Here is a 19,177-nt window from a genome sequence, read left to right on the forward strand (position 1 = left end):
AGTATAAGCTAACATTTTATTATAAGCTACTCACTATGTCTGCTATTAAATGTTCAATTATTTCCTTTTTTCTGTTGGCAAATAAATGTTTCCTTTTTGCAAGGGGGCTTACATTACACTAACTCACTATTATAGTCAAGAGCCTTTGTCCTAGCGGTAAGGAGTTTAGACATTATTGTATGAGGTGCCGAGTTTGAGTCCTCTTGACATCAGTTTTAATTTCCTCCTTTCTGTAGGAGTTTATTTACAAAATATCCTCCTTCATATATGATCATATAGGAGTCATTTTTTTAAAAAAAAACACTAACTCACTATTATAAACTACTCACTCTGTCTGCTATTAAATGTTCAATTATTTCCTTTTTTTGTCCCCAAATAAATGTTTCATTTCACTTTTATCACTTTTTGCAGGTGGACTTACTTTACACTAACTCTCTCTACTCATATTTTAATACTCCCTCCGTCTCATAAAAATATGGGCAATGAGTATGGCACGAGAATTAAGACAAAATTTGTAAAGTAAGAGAGAGGATGGGAATAGTACGGTAAAGTAAGAGAGGAGGAGAATGATAGTTAAAACAAATAAATGTTTCATTTAACTTTTATCACTTTTTGCGAGTGGACTTACATTACACTAACTCACTCTACTCATATTTTAGTACTCCTTCCGTCCCATAAAAATATGGGCAATGAGTATGACACGAGAATTAAGACAAAATTGGTAAAGTAAGAGAGATGAGGAGAATAGTATGGTAAAGTAAGAGAGGAGGAGAATGATAGTTAAAATAGTGTTAGTGGATAGTGTGACCTACATTATTAAATTGATATAACTTTCCATAAATAGAATGCACATATTTTGTGGGATGGACGAAAATGGAAAGTGCACATATTTTTATGGGACGGAGGGAGTATAAAACTATTATAAAAAAATTGCACTCACCTTCCACTATTTTTTTCTACCACTTTCTTTTAAAAAGTCAAACAATTTCTTAAAACTCAAGCCGGTAAAAAATGGGTCATCTATTGGCGAATGAAGAGAGTAATACATAAAACTAGAACTCACGTTCTACTAACTTTTGTTATAAATATTCGGATAAAATTCTCAAGTCGTGTACATATGATACTCAACTATTACAATCGAAAGGAAATAACAACATAAGTAAAATGGAAATTACAAAGGAAATAATAAAACAAACCAAACTATAAGTTGAGTCAAGGAAAACTGTTAAGAGGGTTTTTCTCTTAACGGATAACTCCAGTCGTTGACAAGTTCCAACGATAAATCCGGCACCCCGAAAAGTGTTGGGTTTGGTGCCCCTTGCACAGCGGAAGACTAATACAAATCAAATAAATCAGATACGGATCTATTTGACCAATTATGCGATTAATCAATTCACATGTTAAAAAATAATTGCATGCTAAAACGAAAATAATTCATGCTCAAAGAAAGTAAATCCTAAAACATGAATACTACGGTTTAGAGTTACCGATTTGATTCTCCAAAGAATCGTCGATTGCTCGCGCCTTCTCCACGATGATCTTCAATACTAGACCATGGATCTTCTGACTGGTTCCCGAACTGTATTCCAAAATCAGTGTGAGTTGATCTTATCAAAATACTATGACTCGAATAAAGAAGACAGAACTTTCTCATGGAGGAGAAAATCATGAAAATTTCGTCTCCTACTAAAGAGAGGAGAGGGATGAAAATTATCAATGAAAATAAGTATGTTTTCTGTCTCATTTATTCTCATATTTATATTAAGTTCATATTGGGCCCAGTCAGGGATCTATAGAAGGTTTGGATATGGTCTCACCCAACTAGCTTTTTACTAATTAAATTGAACCCACAATTTGATATAAACTTATATTGTAATATTACGAGCAGCCATGTGACGACCCGAACTTTTGATATTATAAAATGTAAGAAGTGATGGCTAAATATGTATATAAATAACAATTGAAAACTGAATTTTGGTTTTTTGAACTTTAAGCCTTATATAGTTATATGATAAAGTTGTGAGTTCAGGGCGACCCATGTAGAAAGTTTCGTTTTCAATTATTAGTTGTCGAAGTTGTTACCACCAATTATAATAAATGCTTAACTCAAATAAAATAATAACCCCCCCAAAAAAAGAAAAATATAACTTTCGCATATACATGTTCGAAAGTTCCATATAAATCAATTAGATATGCACACCACTATTTTTATTTTTATTTTATATATACACCAACACTTTGACTAAATATTGAAATTTTTTTTATTATGTTGGCCAAATTTAAGCATCGAATATAGTAGTCGATATATTATTAAAATTTAACAACAATAATATTAATGTGATGAATAGTGAATCTAGATAATCTCTAGTATTCAATATCAAAAAGACATAAAGTATAAAAAGTGGAAAGAATAACAAAACTCGTACATCCATCAAATATTAAATTAGGATAATAATAAAAAAAGCCATCATTATACCTAACTATAGTAATGCATATTAAAGGTACCAAATAATATACACGTAGTAACATCAACTATGCATAAGCTACGTGTAACAACAAAATCATATATATATATATATATGTATACGTCCCTCATCTCCCGACTTAAAAAAAATAATAATAAGAACAAAGAGTAATTTCGAGATGAGTTTTGGTGAAACGGAAGGAAAGTGTCATTGAGACAAAGAGTAATTTCCAGCATCTTGGAAAGTGAATAAGGTTAGCTTTGTATCCTACATACTAATGTGGATAAAAATCCCAAAGTAATTTCGAGATGAGTTTTGGTGAAAATCCAAACTCATGCTCGTCAATGTTATTGTCCCATCATAAATGATTTATGCCTATCTGCCTTGGTTATGCCAAACATGTTATAATCGAATTCGGGTTCAAGTAAGCCGCAAACCTTGCTTGGACTAGTGTACACAAATGGACTGTGAGCCATTGGCCGGTCATGTGACCGTCGTGGAAGGTGGCCACCTTCCCGGTACACAAATGTTAAGATATGGTAAAAGAACTTAGACCACGGTTGAACATAGAATTTTAGCAAGCTTGGGCCTTTTAAGTGAAAATCCATGAGTGTTGCTGTGATGACTTGACAATACTTTCAAATGTATAATTGTATCTTTCGGCACTGTGTTCATTGAGTACTCCTGTACTCAGCCCTGTATTTATTTTTAAATGTGCAGGTTGAGCTGCAAAATGGTGAAGCAAGGGTGTTGAGAGAAAGTTCTTTTGAGTTTGATCTAATAAGACCTCTGAAGTTTATGTCTCTATACATGAAATCGTGTTGTTTACTTCCGCTGTGAAAGCTAGAACTACTAATCCTATTTTGTATCATAACTCTATCTTTTGGTCCTGTATAAACTCCTACTCAAGTAGTCCAGGATGTAGTACATGATATTTTGATAATCTCCAGTTTGAGTTTGTACTTGTTATTGCTCATTCCTATTTCTCACCCCCGTCTCTCTTAACCCTTCCCTTTTAGTCACGAATTTCCATACTATACTATCCTTAGGTAGTGCAGGCGTGACAGAGTGGTATCAGAGCAAGTTCTTTTCTGCCCTGAACCAAAGTGTCATTTTTCTTTTCATTCCTCTGTCTAGACTCTTTTCCACTAGACTGTAAGGTGATCAACTCTCAACACTCTCACCTATCGCACTCAACCAGAAGAATGATTCAAAAGCCAAGTTATGTAATTAAGGAAATGAAAGAATAAAGAACGAGAAATCGGGTTGAAGAAGAAAATAAGCTATTACCATCTTTCATTTTTCTGAGTGAAAAGTAACAATTAATGGGAGATTATAACAAGTAGAAAGCAACCAAGTAACAAAACTTAAGTATGGAATCTTGAGGCAATAGAATATTATCATATCTCTTCATAATTTATTTTAATGTCATAGATACAGAGAGATGTGAATTGACGAATGTTTTAGGGTAGATGGCCCCTTTCCGACTGACTGCTAGGACGAGAATGTCACCGATACAAAGCCCAGAAGATATGATAGAAGAGTATGAGGAATGTGCTATGCACTTTAATGAAGATCAAGGAGAATTTCTTGCTTGGTTTGGCAAGCTCTGGAGACGGGTCCATCGGTATGGGGTTGATGATATGGATGGGATTTCACGACTTATTAGTCTACTACCTTCTACTTGGCAGCAATGGGCTAGGATGACCTCCGGGGATTATATATTTTATCGTAGGCCACACTTTGTGTACACGGGTGATTTCCTCCGCTTCTTAGGGGAAATTCAATTGTGCTATAATACTGTTTACAGTGAAGGGGGTTGGCAGCGGAAGCGTGCATGAATTTACCGATCATATGAATTTGATCTATTTAGCAGATTATTTAGACAAATTCTATTCGCGTAATTGTCACATGTATCATGCTCATAACTTGAATTAAAAACATGCTTTAGCACATAAAATCCCTAAAACATGCTTACTACGGAATTAGCCAATTTACCTCGTAGATTTAATTAAGAATCGATGATGGCTTGCTCCGTCTCCACGTGAAGATCTTCAATACAAGACCTCGGATCTTCTGACTGGTGTCCCGGACTATACGCTGATATTTGTGTGGGCAAATCTCACCAACGTACTAGGACTCGAATAATGGAAGACAGAAACTGCTCACGGAGGAAGCACAAATTTCGAGCTCTCTCTTTCTAGAGGGAGACGAAAATTTTGTGTATTAAAAAAGTTATTTCTGTCTCCTTTATTCTCCTATTTATATTAAGTCACACATTGGGCCCAGTCAGGGATCTAAGGAAGAATTTGGAACAGGCCTCACCCAATTAGCTTTTTACTAATTAAATTGAACTCACAATTTAATATAAGCTTATATTGGAATATTACGAGCAGCCACTACAGAAGTAATATTGCACTGCCTTCCAAATCCGAAATTACAAGTATTCCGGGTTTCCTTTATCTGCATTTTATTGCCCGCGCTTAAGATAGAAATATCCATTAATTAATTAATGTCTGCTATAGACTTAATTAATTAACATATTTCGAATTCTAAGAGTGGACATAGCAAGAAACTCTTATTTATTATTCATAGAGTAATTAAACTCCAACTAGCTAGGTTCTAAATAATAAAACCTTGTTTCGAGCTCCTCTTGTGGATGTTATCAAACGAGACTCTCCTCGCGCACGTTTCAACATAATAGCAATCCTAGCACCTCTAGATAATGATCACCACTACCCAATATACCTGGATCGTTGGGTTACAAAAAACTCGCACCTGTGGTAAGTCAAAGTAGTGGATACTCAATATCGTATGCTCAATGCTAACGTACATTGATTAAGAAATTAATTATCAAGACCTAGTCTTTCAGTAGATAGCATAAAGACTCGTCTTGCTGTTAGATCCATTCAGTGCTATACCACACCAACGTCATCTTATTTCAATAAGGCTTAGAAATAATCGGACTGACATTGCAACCTTTCGCTATAGGTAGTCTAGGCCTATCTAGGTTGTGAAATTCTTATTTTTCTTTGTTTAGAACTGACCGTGTTACCTTAAATTGGACGAAGCCCACAACCGGTCTACTAAAGCAAAGACTTAGATTTTGTTACGTTTGCTTATACATTTAAATATGCAATAAACAACCATTAAATGTAAAACATAACAACATTATGACAAAAATAATCTATTGTATTTATTGGAAAATAACCATTAGAGTTTTACAGTATGAAATCACTCGAAAGGTGATTTCTAGTATACAAAACCCTAACATACAGACATGCTCCTCTAGGGCCATATATATTACCCGGTGACCCCATCCCAGCAGGAGGATCCATACTTCTGGGTCAGCCGAGTATCGTTCCTGGTATGATGCCACCTTCTCCTTGGCCCGTTACTCGGGGACATAGGGCACGATATGATGCTGAGGCAGGCCCGTCAAGACTACTGTCGGATGAAAGAAGGTGGTCACCAGTGAGGATCCCTGAGGCCCAGGCACCTATGGGACGTGCTACAGCGACAGACACGTCAACAAAAAGGCGCAGTCAGGGCAAGGCCCCTGCTCGTACTCCTAACGACTTGAACGATCAGCCAGCTACGGTGGGCACTGGTCGTTTACAGCCTTTACCTGCGATCCCACACGTATCTCCAGTTGAGAGGACTTATCCGGTCTCTGTTTTCCACCCGCCGACTTCAAAGGAACTCAAGTTTAATGCCTGGATATTTAGTCATTTTGATGGGATGGGTGATCCGACGGATGCAGAGACTTGGACACACATAATTGAACGTATTTTTGACTTATTTCACCTCACAGATCCAGAGCGTTTAATTTGTGTGTTTTTCCAATTAAAAGGGCAAGCAGATTACTGGTGGGAGGCACGGAAAAAAATAATGGGGGCTCAAGAGTTAACTAATATGACCTGGGAGCAATTCAAAGAAGGATTCTATGAGAAATATATTCCCAAAAATTATCGGAAGAATTAGGAAATGGAATTTTATAATCTGAAACAAGGGAGGATGTCAGTAACAGATTACGAGCGTATATTCACTGACATGTCTAGATATGCCCCGAATCAGGTTAACACGGAGGAGAAAATGGCTGAAAAATTTTGTGGTGGGTTAAGACATGAAATAAGAATGGCACTGGCAAGCCATGATGGGTTATCTTATTCTGAATCTCTTAAACGAGTGCTTGCCAATGAGTCAGTAATGCCAGTAGAGAAACCTATGCCTAGCGTACCACCGCCACGTGCTCAAATTCAAAGTCCAGGAGACAAAAGATAGTGGGATGGTAATCGAACTCAATATGAACAAAAGAAACCATGGTATGGCCAAGATCGTGCGCAGAACTTTCTGAGACAGTCTACTTTCAATTCAGCAAGAGGTCGGCCAAGTACTATTCCAAGCTCCAATTGTAACAAGATACATAATGAGATATTGTAACATCCCAAACTTTTGTGACCCCTTTTATTGGTCTTGTGAATTTTTTAAATTTTGGAACTATGAAACTTTTGTTTCTATGTGATTAAGTGTTTTGCGTGAAATAAATTGTCGTGGTTAATGTGGAATGATGAGCTTGAGATTTTATATTTGTTTCCAATGCGGGGAAATAATTAATAGGATCATGCATTTATCCTTTTTCGAGTCAATTCATTGAAAGTTTCGGCCCTCCCTAATTATTGAGATAATATTTCATTTCGTGGGTTTAATTAATTGTTTTGGGATACTTATCCAAATTAAATCCAAACCAAATGACCCCTAGATGGTACTACATGAAATTCGAACTCCATTTTATTTTCCTTAGGAGTTTTCAAAAATCTCCTATAGGAGAAAGAATTATTTTTCATTTTGATTTAATTGGTGCTTTATTGACTCCATTCCTTTGAATTTAATCCAATTAAATCATGTTATAATTTATTTCTTCACCTAAAATAAATAGAGAGTTGGGATATTTCCTTGGATAGCAATTTTCGGCCCCTCCACTAAATTTTGGAGGATATTTTATTTGTTTCCTAATTTGTGGAATCCATTTTTATTCAAATAAATTCATATGTCTAATTAATTGGGGATGTGAATATTTTTCTTCTACTTTTCTTCCATATCACACGCCCCCTATGCAATATTTTCCTTGTGGGAATTTAATTAATTGTTGCCTATTTTATGGGAGCCTTTTTTTCCTATAAATAAATTACCTAATTTAAATCCTATTCTTTTAATTGGGGGTTTAAATAATTTCCTTGTGCAATTACCCAAGAATTTTCGGCCCCCTCCTTTATTTCCTACTTGGAGATTTAATTTAATTGTTCCCTTGTATTCATTATTTTTATTTCCTAAGTTATGAATTTATTCTTCAAGTAAATACCAAATAAATTCTTTGATTGTGCACTACATGGAATTTTCGAAAATTCCACTCTCCCACATGCCTATTTTATTCTTTTAAATTGTGGGATTTTTATTCATTAGCCTATATTTTATTTCCCCCACAAATTCTTTATTTAATTTACCCATGGATTAAACCTAACAAATAAATAGCAAATAATCAAACCCTAGCCCCCATTCACCTCAAAAATTTCGCCCCCTCTCTTCCACTCTCCCATCTCCAAAAATCCTCCATCAAACTCTTATTCTTACAATCCTTTGAAGTTATTTTCAAGAGTCTCCGACGAATCGCTTCGTTCATCGTTTCGACCGATTCGTTTTGTGTCAAAGAAGGTATATTGCTCACTTTCTATCACCCTACCCGTTTTGACCATGTTCTTGAGTCCTACATGCATGTAGAGGGTGTAGGTTTGATAGATCGCATTTTTTTACGGGAGGGAAAGTGTGTTTCGTAAGAACTTGTTTGATTTTTCGCGGTTGATTGAAATCATGTGTGTTGGATTGAAATATTTGGTTAATAATATGAGTTATGTGCAAATATGTGTATGAGGAACGTGTAAGCATGATTATGTGTTTTCGAGCATGGAAAAAAAAACGGTGTCTGTGTTCTGGAAGTTTTAAAAACCCTATTTTCGAACTTGAACCAGAAATCTGTGATGCACGACCAGTGACTTATGATCTGTATTTGACCCATCAAACGAACGAAGTTTGCTATGAAATTTTTACTGAGTAAACTTCAAGGTGTTTTCTGTGTCTCATGTGAATTTTAGCCCGTTTTATCAAAAAATAAATTTTAATAAATTTTTGAAGTTGACTGCGCAAATCTGCCAGAAACTTGAGTTCTCGCCATGAATGTTTCGTTTTCTGTTTGACTGACCAAATGACCTCCGATCGATGTGATTCTTAAACTATATGAAAATTTGAAGTGTATTCAGAGTTGTGTTAAATTTCCAGCCTTTTCGGACATCGTATGAATTTATGGTGAATTTTTCAAATGAACTGCGCAATACTGTCAGAAATTGTATGTTCCGACCAGAGAGTTTAATATGTGATATGACTGAACAAATGACGTGATTTCGGTGTGAAAATTTTCATGAATGAACTTGAAGGTGTCCTCTGTATTGTGACCAAAATTTAGCTTCTTTTGAGGTCGGGTGAATTTATAGTGATTTTTACAAAACGGTCGCGCAGTTCTGCCAGTTTTCTGCCTTGTTAAAATGACACCTAGTTTCAAGTTTAAAAGTATTATATGATGCATGTATGTCCAAGGAGCGTGTTTAAATTATGTGATCACGTGTGATAAGTTGAAATGCGATGCGTGTGTCTTTACACCTTTGTGACGTTTGTTGGGTTGGGGAATTGAGAAAGACGATGAGAAAGAAACGATAGGACATGAATAGTAATATGTTGATGTGTGAGGCTGACTTATGTTGTCATCGATAAGGGTGTTGTGTATTCGTGAACTCGAGGATCGAGAGTTGCTAAGTTGGTTTGTGAATTGCTAAGCGAACGAGGTGGGTTTTCTTTTCAAACCTTTTTACTTTTCCGAAAAATATTATGTGGCGATATATGGGTGGTTTAACTGTTATGTCATGCCATGTTGTTTTTTTTAAGAGATTGTGTGCCTGATGCCTAGTTCGTATGAGTTTACTCCGTTAGGCTATATGGCTGTGTTGTGAAACGAATTCGGGTCTGAGTAGGGCCGTAAACCCTATCAGGCTGTGTACACTGGTGGTACCGTGAGCCGTCCTTGCAAGTCGGCCGGTCTCGTGGGCGAATAGTGTGGCCACACTTTCGTCACACTGTGATGTGATTGATGGATTGATGTGAAAAGCGGGGAGATGAATTGTCTGGCCAGACTTGAATTTTTGTGTTTCTCGTGATATTTTTCTTACTGCTTAAAACCCGAGATCACTGGTATGGATGACATAACTTATTAAAATGTTTTCGGCATGAGCCCATTGAGTACAACAAGTACTCAGCCCTGCATATTATTTTTCTTATGTGCAGGTTGAGCGGGATGTTGCGGTGGATGTTGAGCTGGCTAAAGACCCTAGGATACGTTGTGTCGTCATACATAGGCGTGATCCTTGACTCTCCCTGAACCTTAATTATCCGCTGCTATGTTTTAAATTATGTCTTAAGACCTTTATCTTTTCGTGTTGTGTTTGAACATGTATGGTGATGTTAGGTTTAAACGAGTGTTTACGTTGTCTTTCTGAAAGTGGTGTTTTCCGAGATTTAAGTTAAATGTTCGTTTTACCTTAGTTTTTTTTATATATAGTTGTATCTCTTAAGTCAAATTTTTCCGGTGCCCTTTCTAAAAGTATGTTTCTTTACGTCTTTAAAAAAAAAACCTTAAACTTCTTTAAACTAAGTTGTTTTCTTTCTTTAAGTCTTAAGCTGTTCTTTTAAACTGTTGTCCATGCATGTCGGTCACGATCGCCGCGTTTGTGATACCCTTGGTATGGGCGGTCGTGACAGAGTGGTATCAGAGCTTTGTTCTTTCGCTCTGGTCCGAGAGTCTTCTTTTACTTTGAGTCTAAGTTAGTGAATCCTTTTTTACTAGAAGTGTCGTGAAGGCTCAACATCCACAGCATCACGCTCAACCAATGAAAGTGAGGTATGTTTTATTTGTTGAAGGCATGTGAGATAGATGCATGAAATGGATGACGATATGATATGACGTTTGACAAGTTTATGCATGTGAATGAATGATATGCATAAGGATGAGTTGTAATGGAATGAATATATGAGCATGATTGGCTTGATAACTTAAGCATGTACTATGTGCGTAAATATGATGTTGTAATAGCATGATTGCGTGGAATACGAGTATGATTGACGTGATAATTAAGACATGTATTGTATGTACAAAGGTGATATCGATGTGGTATGAATACGTGTGAGCATGAACTTGGTGATGTTTCTAAATGTGAATTATGCGCGAAAATACTACAACAATAGCATGCAAAGATATGAAACGTTAAGACAACGACAAACTTTCAAACTACGCGACCAACTTAAGAACCTTTTCAAGCGAACAATAATACAATTTGGTGTTTTAAAAGAAACTTTCGTCTTTACGTAGATGGTACGAACGAAACGAACCGCGCTTAAGAGCAGTCAGTATAGTGCCAGAATGCGACAAGCGATATACGATTACGACCACTTTGAGAGAGAGGAAGGCAAAGCCTTGAGAGAGGTTGTCGCCCGTTTTGAAACCCTATGGCGAGATGTCTGCGGGTACCATGTATCGGCCTATGGTGGCATAAGAAGGCTAATTGAGTTGATGCCCGACAATTGGGAGTCTTGGATGGAAACAACAGCCAGTCGGTTCATGTGGTATGAACCAAGAAACCAGATGATGGATGGCGACAAGAAAGGTTTCCTAAAGGCCCTAACGTGTGCTTTGATTGACTCACGTTCCGAGCGACCACCGTTGACAGAAGAAGGGAAAGATGAAACAGTATGGGAAGATAAAGACGTGATCGAGGTTAAACCCACGGCAGAAAGAGAAGTAGTACCACAAGAAGAGATGGTTCCGGGTTTTGAGGATTATTATGTGGAAGATAGCATGGATATCGAAGAAGCCCTCCGCATGGTTGACGAGTATCACGTAGGAGAAGACCCGGAAGAGGAAGAGGACCCGGAAGAGGAAGAGTACAACGATGGATAGTTAGATGTCGTTTTGTTTTCTTAAGTTGTTATGACGATGGCAGTAGTACCTTTTTGTTTCCAAACGAGTACTATGTTTTTCCTTTCCACGTTATCTATGGAAGTTCCACTTTTCGCATAACTTTACGTGCTTGTGTTTTATCGTATCGTACGCGTGCATGAAAGTGGTGATGTTTTAATAACGATGTTCTCACAACGATGCTAACCTGTGTTTTAGATCAACATGCCCCCAAGACGTAGACGTGGTCCGCATGTGGAGAACAACGTGGGGGAACAGACAGAGGGAGGTGTCGGGAATCCACCCCCGCCTCCACCACCACCTCTACCCCAACCTAACGAAAGGGAGTACATCAAGGCCTTTCGGAAAGAGAACCCACCCAAGTTCGATGGATTGGGAGAGCCCCCGAAGGCGGAGGCATGGGTACGCGACATTGAGCGTGTCTTTGAGTTTATGGGATGCACGGATAGGGAACGCCTGGCCTGCGTGACGTATCAGCTGACAGGACCCGCTGACTTTTGGTGGGAAACGAAGAAGAGAACCATGGACCCCGCTCGCCGTGAGGCGCTTACTTGGGAAGAGTTTAAGGAAGAAGTTTACAATAAGTATGTTCCCATGAGTTATCGGCGGGCGAAGGTAGTGGAGTTCCACACTTTAAAACAAGGAAGTATGACGGTCACGGAGTACGACCGCGCCCTATGTGAGATGACTCGTTATGCGCCAGAATTGGTGGATACAGACGAGAAGATGGCTGCGAAGTTCCGTTCCGGCCTTAGGCCCGAGATAAGGGTAGCTGTGGCCAGTCGCAGGGGAATTCCTTATTCTGAGGTGTTGGGTTGTGCCTTAGATGTGGAGGAAGCACTACCCAAGAATGAGAGGACAACAAACCCTACCCCATCTGCACCCCCAGCGAACTTTAGGGACAAAAGGAAGTGGGAGGGAAATCGAGCTCCTTTTGACAATAAGAGGCGCTTCTCCACTTTTCGGCAACCGCAGAATCATGGGCGCCAATTGGTGCCACAGCAGAGGGGAAACCCGCAGAGAACACCCTACTGTAATCGGTGCTCCAAGCATCATGTTGGAGAGTGCCGAGTTGGAGGCATCCGGTGTTACGCCTGCAGTGGAAACGAGCACATGTCTCGAGAGTGCCCAAACAACAACAAAGGTGGAGTGAAGAATGGGCAAGTATAGAGACCACCACAACAGCCTCAACCAATCCGACAAGTGGCCCCACAGCAAGCAAGGGCATACGCACTCAAAGGGAATCAAGGGCAGGAACCCCAAGCCAGCAAGGGCAAGGAGAATTTGGCAGGTATGGGAACGCTCCAACAACTGCCTATTATTGTGCTGTTTGATACGGGTGCTTCGCATTCTTTTATTTCCGTGTCATGTGTGAATGCCTTAGAACTTCCTACTGCTAAGCTTGAGTCGAATTTGAATGAATCTTCACCGGTTGGAGGATTGATTGACATTGTGAGAACTTGCTCGAACATAGAGTTTGTGTTAGGAGAACTAGGAGTAGTGGCCCAACTTTTGCACGTTATACCTTTGGAGAATGTAGACATAATCTTGGGAATGGATTGGCTTACCGAGAACCACGCAACGATTCACTGTAAAGAGAGACAGATTTCTTTTCAAGCCCCGGGCGAAGAACCGACTATCTTGAACGGGATCTCCATGAATCGACGAACCTCCATAATCTCCGCTTTGCAAGCAACTACGATGATAAGAAAAGGGCGTCCGGCGTATCTTGTGTACTTAAATGGAGAGGAAAAGGAGGAGTTGAAAGTGGAAGACGTGGCAGTGGTGCGAGATTTTCCCGATGTGTTTCCTGAAGCTTTGCCAGGACCGCCGCCCGACAGACACGTGGAGTTCGCCATTGACTTGGAACCAGGGTCAGCGCCAGTATCAAAGGCGCCATACCGAATGGCCCCTAAGGAGTTGGCCGAGTTAAAGGTTCAGTTGCAAGAACTGTTAGACTTGGGTTTTATTCGACCCAGTGTGTCACTATGGGGAGCGCCAGTTTTGTTCGTTAAGAAGAAGGATGGCACGATGAGGATGTGCATCGACTATCGTGAGCTCAACAAGATGACTTTAAAGAATAAGTACCCACTGCCGAGGATTGATGATTTGTTTGACCAACTTCGAGGAGCGGGCGTATTCTCGAAAATGGATTTGAGATCAAGGTATCATCAACTAAAGGTCCGACGAGAGGATGTGCCTAAGACTGGTTTTCGCACTCGTTATGGCCATTATGAATTTGTCGTGATGCCTTTTGGGCTGACCAACGCCCCAGCCGTTTTCATGGACTTGATGAACCGAGTTTTCCACGAGTATCTTGACAAGTTTGTGTTAGTCTTCATCGACGACGTGTTGGTATACTCAAAGAACGAGGAAGAACATAGATGGCATCTACAAACAGTGTTGGAAACGTGGCGAAGGGAGAAACTGTACGCCAAGTTCAGTAAGTGTGAGTTCTGGTTGACTCGAGTGAACTTTCTTGGTCATATTGTGACGGCAAATGGAATTCAAGTAGACCCAGCAAAGGTCGAGGCCGTGCAAAATTGGAAATCGCCGAAAACGCCAAGTGAAATCCGCAGTTTCTTGGGATTGGCAGGATATTATCGACGATTCATTGAAGGATTCTCTAAGATTGCGAGACCGATGACGCAACTACTAAAGAAAGGAATTAAGGTGGTTTGGACGCCAGAGTGCGAGGCGAGTTTCCAACTATTGAAGGAGAAGTTGACTACCGCACCAGTCCTAGCAGTACCCGAACCCGACAAGGACTTCGCCGTCTATACGGACGCGTCGAAGGTAGGACTAGGATGCGTGTTGATGCAAGATGGGAAGGTGATAGCGTATGCTTCCCGACAGTTGAGACCGAATGAGCTGAATTTTCCGACCCATGATTTGGAGTTAGCAGCAGTGGTGCATGCACTGAAAATTTGGAGACACCATCTCTATGGAGTGAGATGCGAAATCTATACGGACCACAAGAGTCTCAAGTATTTCTTCGAGCAGAAGGAGCTAAACATGCGACAACGACGTTGGCTAGAGGTCGTGAAGGACTATGACTGTGGTATTAACTATCATCCGGGCAAGGCGAACGTGGTCGCCGATGCCTTGAGTAGGAAGAACTAACCTCAACTGGGAATCGTTGATTCATGAGTTCGCCAAGATGAGTTTAGAAATAGTGGAAGCGCCCGAGACAGTAGGTGGAAGCTTGGCGACGATAGTGATTGAGCCAGATTTGAGAACCAAGCTCATAGAAGCCCAGCGACGTGATGGAAAGCTGGAGGAATTACGTGCAAAGGTGAGAGCCGAGGAGCTGGACCATTACCGCGAGGAGGCGGATAATGCCTTGACGTACGATGGGCGATTGTGTGTGCCGAGCGATGAGACGTTAAAGGAGGAGATTTTGAGTGAAGCGCACGACACACCTTACACTGTTCACCCCGGAAGCACGAAGATGTATCGGGATTTGAAGCAACGGTTTTGGTGGAATGGAATGAAAGGGGACGTAGCGTCATATGTGGAACGATGTCTAGCATGCCAACAAGTGAAGGCCTTACACCAACGGCCATATGGGAAGTTACAACCGCTTGAAATTCCCGAATGGAAGTGGGAGCATCTAGCTATGGATTTCGTGACGGGTTTGCCAAAGTCACAGAAGGGCAACACTGCGATTTGGGTGATCATTGATCGACTTACTAAAAACGTGCACTTCTTACCGATTAAGATTACTTATGGCGCGGACAAGTTAGCAAAACTATACTTGAATGAGATTGTGCGTTTGCATGGAGTGCCAAAGACTATTGTGTCCGACCGTGATACGAAGTTCACATCGAAGTTTTGGATGAGTTTGCAACGAGAATTGGGCACACAATTGCACTTCAGCACTGCTTATCACCCGCAATCGGATGGGCAGTCAGAGAGGACGATTCAGACGCTTGAGGATATGTTGCGAGCCGTTGTCCTAGATCGAGGGGAAAGTTGGGAAACTGTCCTACCATTGGTTGAATTCGCCTACAACAACAGTTATCAAGCGACGATCGATATGGCTCCGTACGAAGCCTTATATGGTAAGAAGTGTCAATCTCCACTTTATTGGGATGAAGTCGGCGAGAGGAAGATGTTAGGACCCGACGCTATAAAGGAGATGACCGAAATTGTGCATCAAATCCGCGGAAGGATCAAGGAAGCTCAAGACAGACAGAAGTCGTATGCTGACGTGCGTCGAACGGAAATCAAATTCGACGTTGGTGACAAAGTGTTCTTGAAAGTGTCCCCGACGAGAGGAGTTGTGAGATTTGGAGTGAAAGGCAAGCTGAAGCCGCGTTTTGTGGGACCGTACGAGATCATCGACGAAGTAGGTCCTGTAGCGTATCGATTGGCGTTACCACCCAGCTTTGGGAACGTGCACAACGTGTTCCACGTATCGCAGTTGCGCAAGTACGTGTTCGACCCCAAACATGTGATTCACCAAGAGGAAGTGATCCTAACCCCCGACATGAGCTACGAGGAAAAGCCCGAAGCAATCCTAGATCGGAAAGTACAAGAGCTACGAAACAAGACGATAGCGTCCGTGAAGGTGTTGTGGAAGCACCATGGTCCCGAGGAAGCTACATCGGAAAGAAGAGTTTCCCGAATTGTTTGTGTGAGACGATTAAATTTCGGGACGAAATTTCTGTTTAGAGGGGAAGGATGTAACATCCCAAACTTTTGTGACCCCTTTTATTGGTCTTGTGAATTTTTTGAATTTTGGAACTATGAAACTTTTGTTTCTATGTGATTAAGTGTTTTGCGTGAAATAAATTGTCGAGGTTAATGTGGAATGATGAGCTTGAGATTTTATATTTGTTTCCAATGCGGGGAAATAATTAATAGGATCATGCATTTATCCTTTTTTGAGTCAATTCATTGAAAGTTTCGGCCCTCCCTAATTATTGAGATAATATTTCATTTCGTGGGTTTAATTAATTGTTTTGGGATACTTATCCAAATTAAATCCAAACCAAATGACCCCTAGATGGTACTACATGAAATTCGAACTCCATTTTATTTTCCTTGGGAGTTTTCGAAAATCTCCTATAGGAGAAAGAATTATTTTTCATTTGATTTAATTGGTGCTTTATTGACTCCCTTCCTTTGAACTTAATCCAATTAAATCATGTTATAATTTATTTCTTCACCTAAAATAAATAGAGAGTTGGGATATTTCCTTGGATAGCAATTTTCTGCCCCTCCACTAAATTTTGGAGGATATTTTATTTGTTTCCTAATTTGTGGAATCCCTTTTTATTCAAATAAATTCCTATGTCTAATTAATTGGGGATGTGAATATTTTTCTTCTACTTTTCTTCCATATCACACGCCCCCTATGTAATATTTTCCTTGTGGGAATTTAATTAATTGTTGCCTATTTTATGGGAGCCTTTTTCCTATAAATAAATTACCTAATTTAAATCCTATTTTTTTAATTGGGGATTTAAATAATTTCCTTGTGCAATTACCCAAGAATTTTCGGCCCCCTCCTTTATTTCCTACTTGGAGATTTAATTTAATTGTTCCCTTGTATTCATTATTTTTATTTCCTAAGTTATGAATTTATTCTCCAAGTAAATACCAAATAAATTCTTTGATTGTGCACTACATGGAATTTTCGAAAATTCCACTCTCCCACATGCCTATTTTATTCTTTTAAATTGTGGGATTTTTATTCATTAGCCAATATTTTATTTCCCCCACAAATTCTTTATTTAATTTACCCATGGATTAAACCTAACAAATAAATAGCAAATAATCAAACCCTAGCCCCCATTCACCTCAAAAATTTCGCCCCCTCTCTTCTCTCCCTCTCCCACACGTTTTTCATCTTCCACTCTCCCATCTCCAAAAATCCTCCATCCAACTCTTGTTCTTACAATCCTTTGAAGTTATTTTCAAGAGTCTCCGACGAATCGCTTCGTTCATCGTTTCGACCGATTCGTTTTGTGTCAAAGAAGGTATATTGCTCACTTTCTATCACCCTACCCGTTTTGACCATGTTTTTGAGTCCTACATGCATGTTGAGGGTATAGGTTTGATAGATCGCATTTTTTTACGGGAGGGAAAGTGTGTTTCGTAAGAACTTGTTTGATTTTTCGCGGTTGATTGAAATCATGTCTGTTGGATTGAAATATTTGGTGAATAATATGAGTTATGTGCAAATATGTGTATGAGGAATGTGTAAGCATGATTATGTGTTTTCGAGCATGGAAAAAAAAACGGTGTCTGTGTTTTGGAAGTTTTAAAAACCCTATTTTCGAACTTGAACCAGAAATATGTGATGCACGACCAGTGACTTATGATCTGTATTTTACCCATCAAACGGACTAATTTTGCTATGAATTTTTACTGAGTAAACTTCAAGGTGTTTTCTGTGTCTCGTGTGAATTTCAGCCCGTTTTATCAAAAAATGAATTTTTAATAAATTTTTGAAGTTGACTGCGCAAATCTGCCAGAAACTTGAGTTCTCGCCATGAATGTTTCGTTTTCTGTTTGACTGACCAAATGACCTCCGATCGATGTGATTCTTGAACTATATGAAAATTTGAAGTGTATTCTGAGTTGTGTTAAATTTCCAGCCTTTTCGGGCATCGTATGAATTTATGGTGAATTTTTCAAATGAACTGCGCAATACTGTCAGAAATTGTGTGTTCCGACCAGAGAGTTTAATATGTGATATGACTGACCAAATGACGTGATTTCGGTGTGAAAATTTTCATGGATGAACTTGAAGGTGTCCTCTGTATTGTGACCAAAATGGTGAATTTATAGTGATTTTAGCTTCTTTTGAGGTCGGGTGAATTTATAGTGATTTTTACAAAACGGTCGCGCAGTTCTGCCAGTTTTCTGCCTTGTTAAAATGACACCTCACTACTAGAAAATTGGCTTTTTATGGCACTTCAAAATGCCACCAGAATTATATTAACATTACACTTTATCTATAATGGCACTTGAAACAAGTGTCAGCCCCAACACATGTAGTAATAGTTCATGTGTAAGTAAAGATCAATCATTGCTACACTTAAAAAATGTAATGAAGAATCACATCTAATGGCACTAGAAATTGCCACAACATGTTCTATTAGACTACACCACTATACTTGACGTAAATTTAAGGAATAACCCCCATAAATATATATTATTACAATTTCATCCTGCATTTTAAATAATTTACAATCTAGTCTACAAATTTCTATAATTTATCTTTACATCCTTAAAATATTAATAAATTATATTTTAATCCTTCAAATACTTGAAATTATACTTGACGTATATACCTAGTGTATATATAATATTCTAGTTTCACCTCCATCATATATTCATATTAAACTATAATTATTCATCCAACAAAATTTCATAAACAACAAATTCCAATAAAACGCCATATTTAAATAACATAAGGTCAAAGTATCTAGTGCCAAAATGTAATGTATTTTCAATCTACATGCTAAACAATATTAAAAGTGTTGTTCATCTTCTACAAAAAATACACAAAAGATACTAGAACTAGTAAAATCCTATCTATCCAGAAGTGCATTGCTTGTTTCTTCAGATATGTTAGGCTCTTAAATCTGTCGAAAGAGCAAAAGTTCTCTGCGACACCACC

General features: G+C 39.0%; 1 protein-coding gene across 1 annotated transcript; it reads left to right on the top strand.

Moving 5' to 3' along the window:
- The first annotated feature begins 11,745 nt into the window (after nucleotides 1–11,745).
- LOC121749441 lies at nucleotides 11,746–12,711 on the top strand. The gene has a single exon (XM_042144010.1). It carries the CDS (start codon nucleotides 11,746–11,748, stop codon nucleotides 12,709–12,711), a length of 966 nt encoding a protein of 321 aa, XP_041999944.1.
- Nucleotides 12,712–19,177: the final 6,466 nt, after the last annotated feature.

This window comes from Salvia splendens, chromosome 9, assembly GCF_004379255.2.
Source record: "Salvia splendens isolate huo1 chromosome 9, SspV2, whole genome shotgun sequence".
In the NCBI taxonomy this organism is placed as follows: domain Eukaryota; kingdom Viridiplantae; phylum Streptophyta; class Magnoliopsida; order Lamiales; family Lamiaceae; genus Salvia; species Salvia splendens.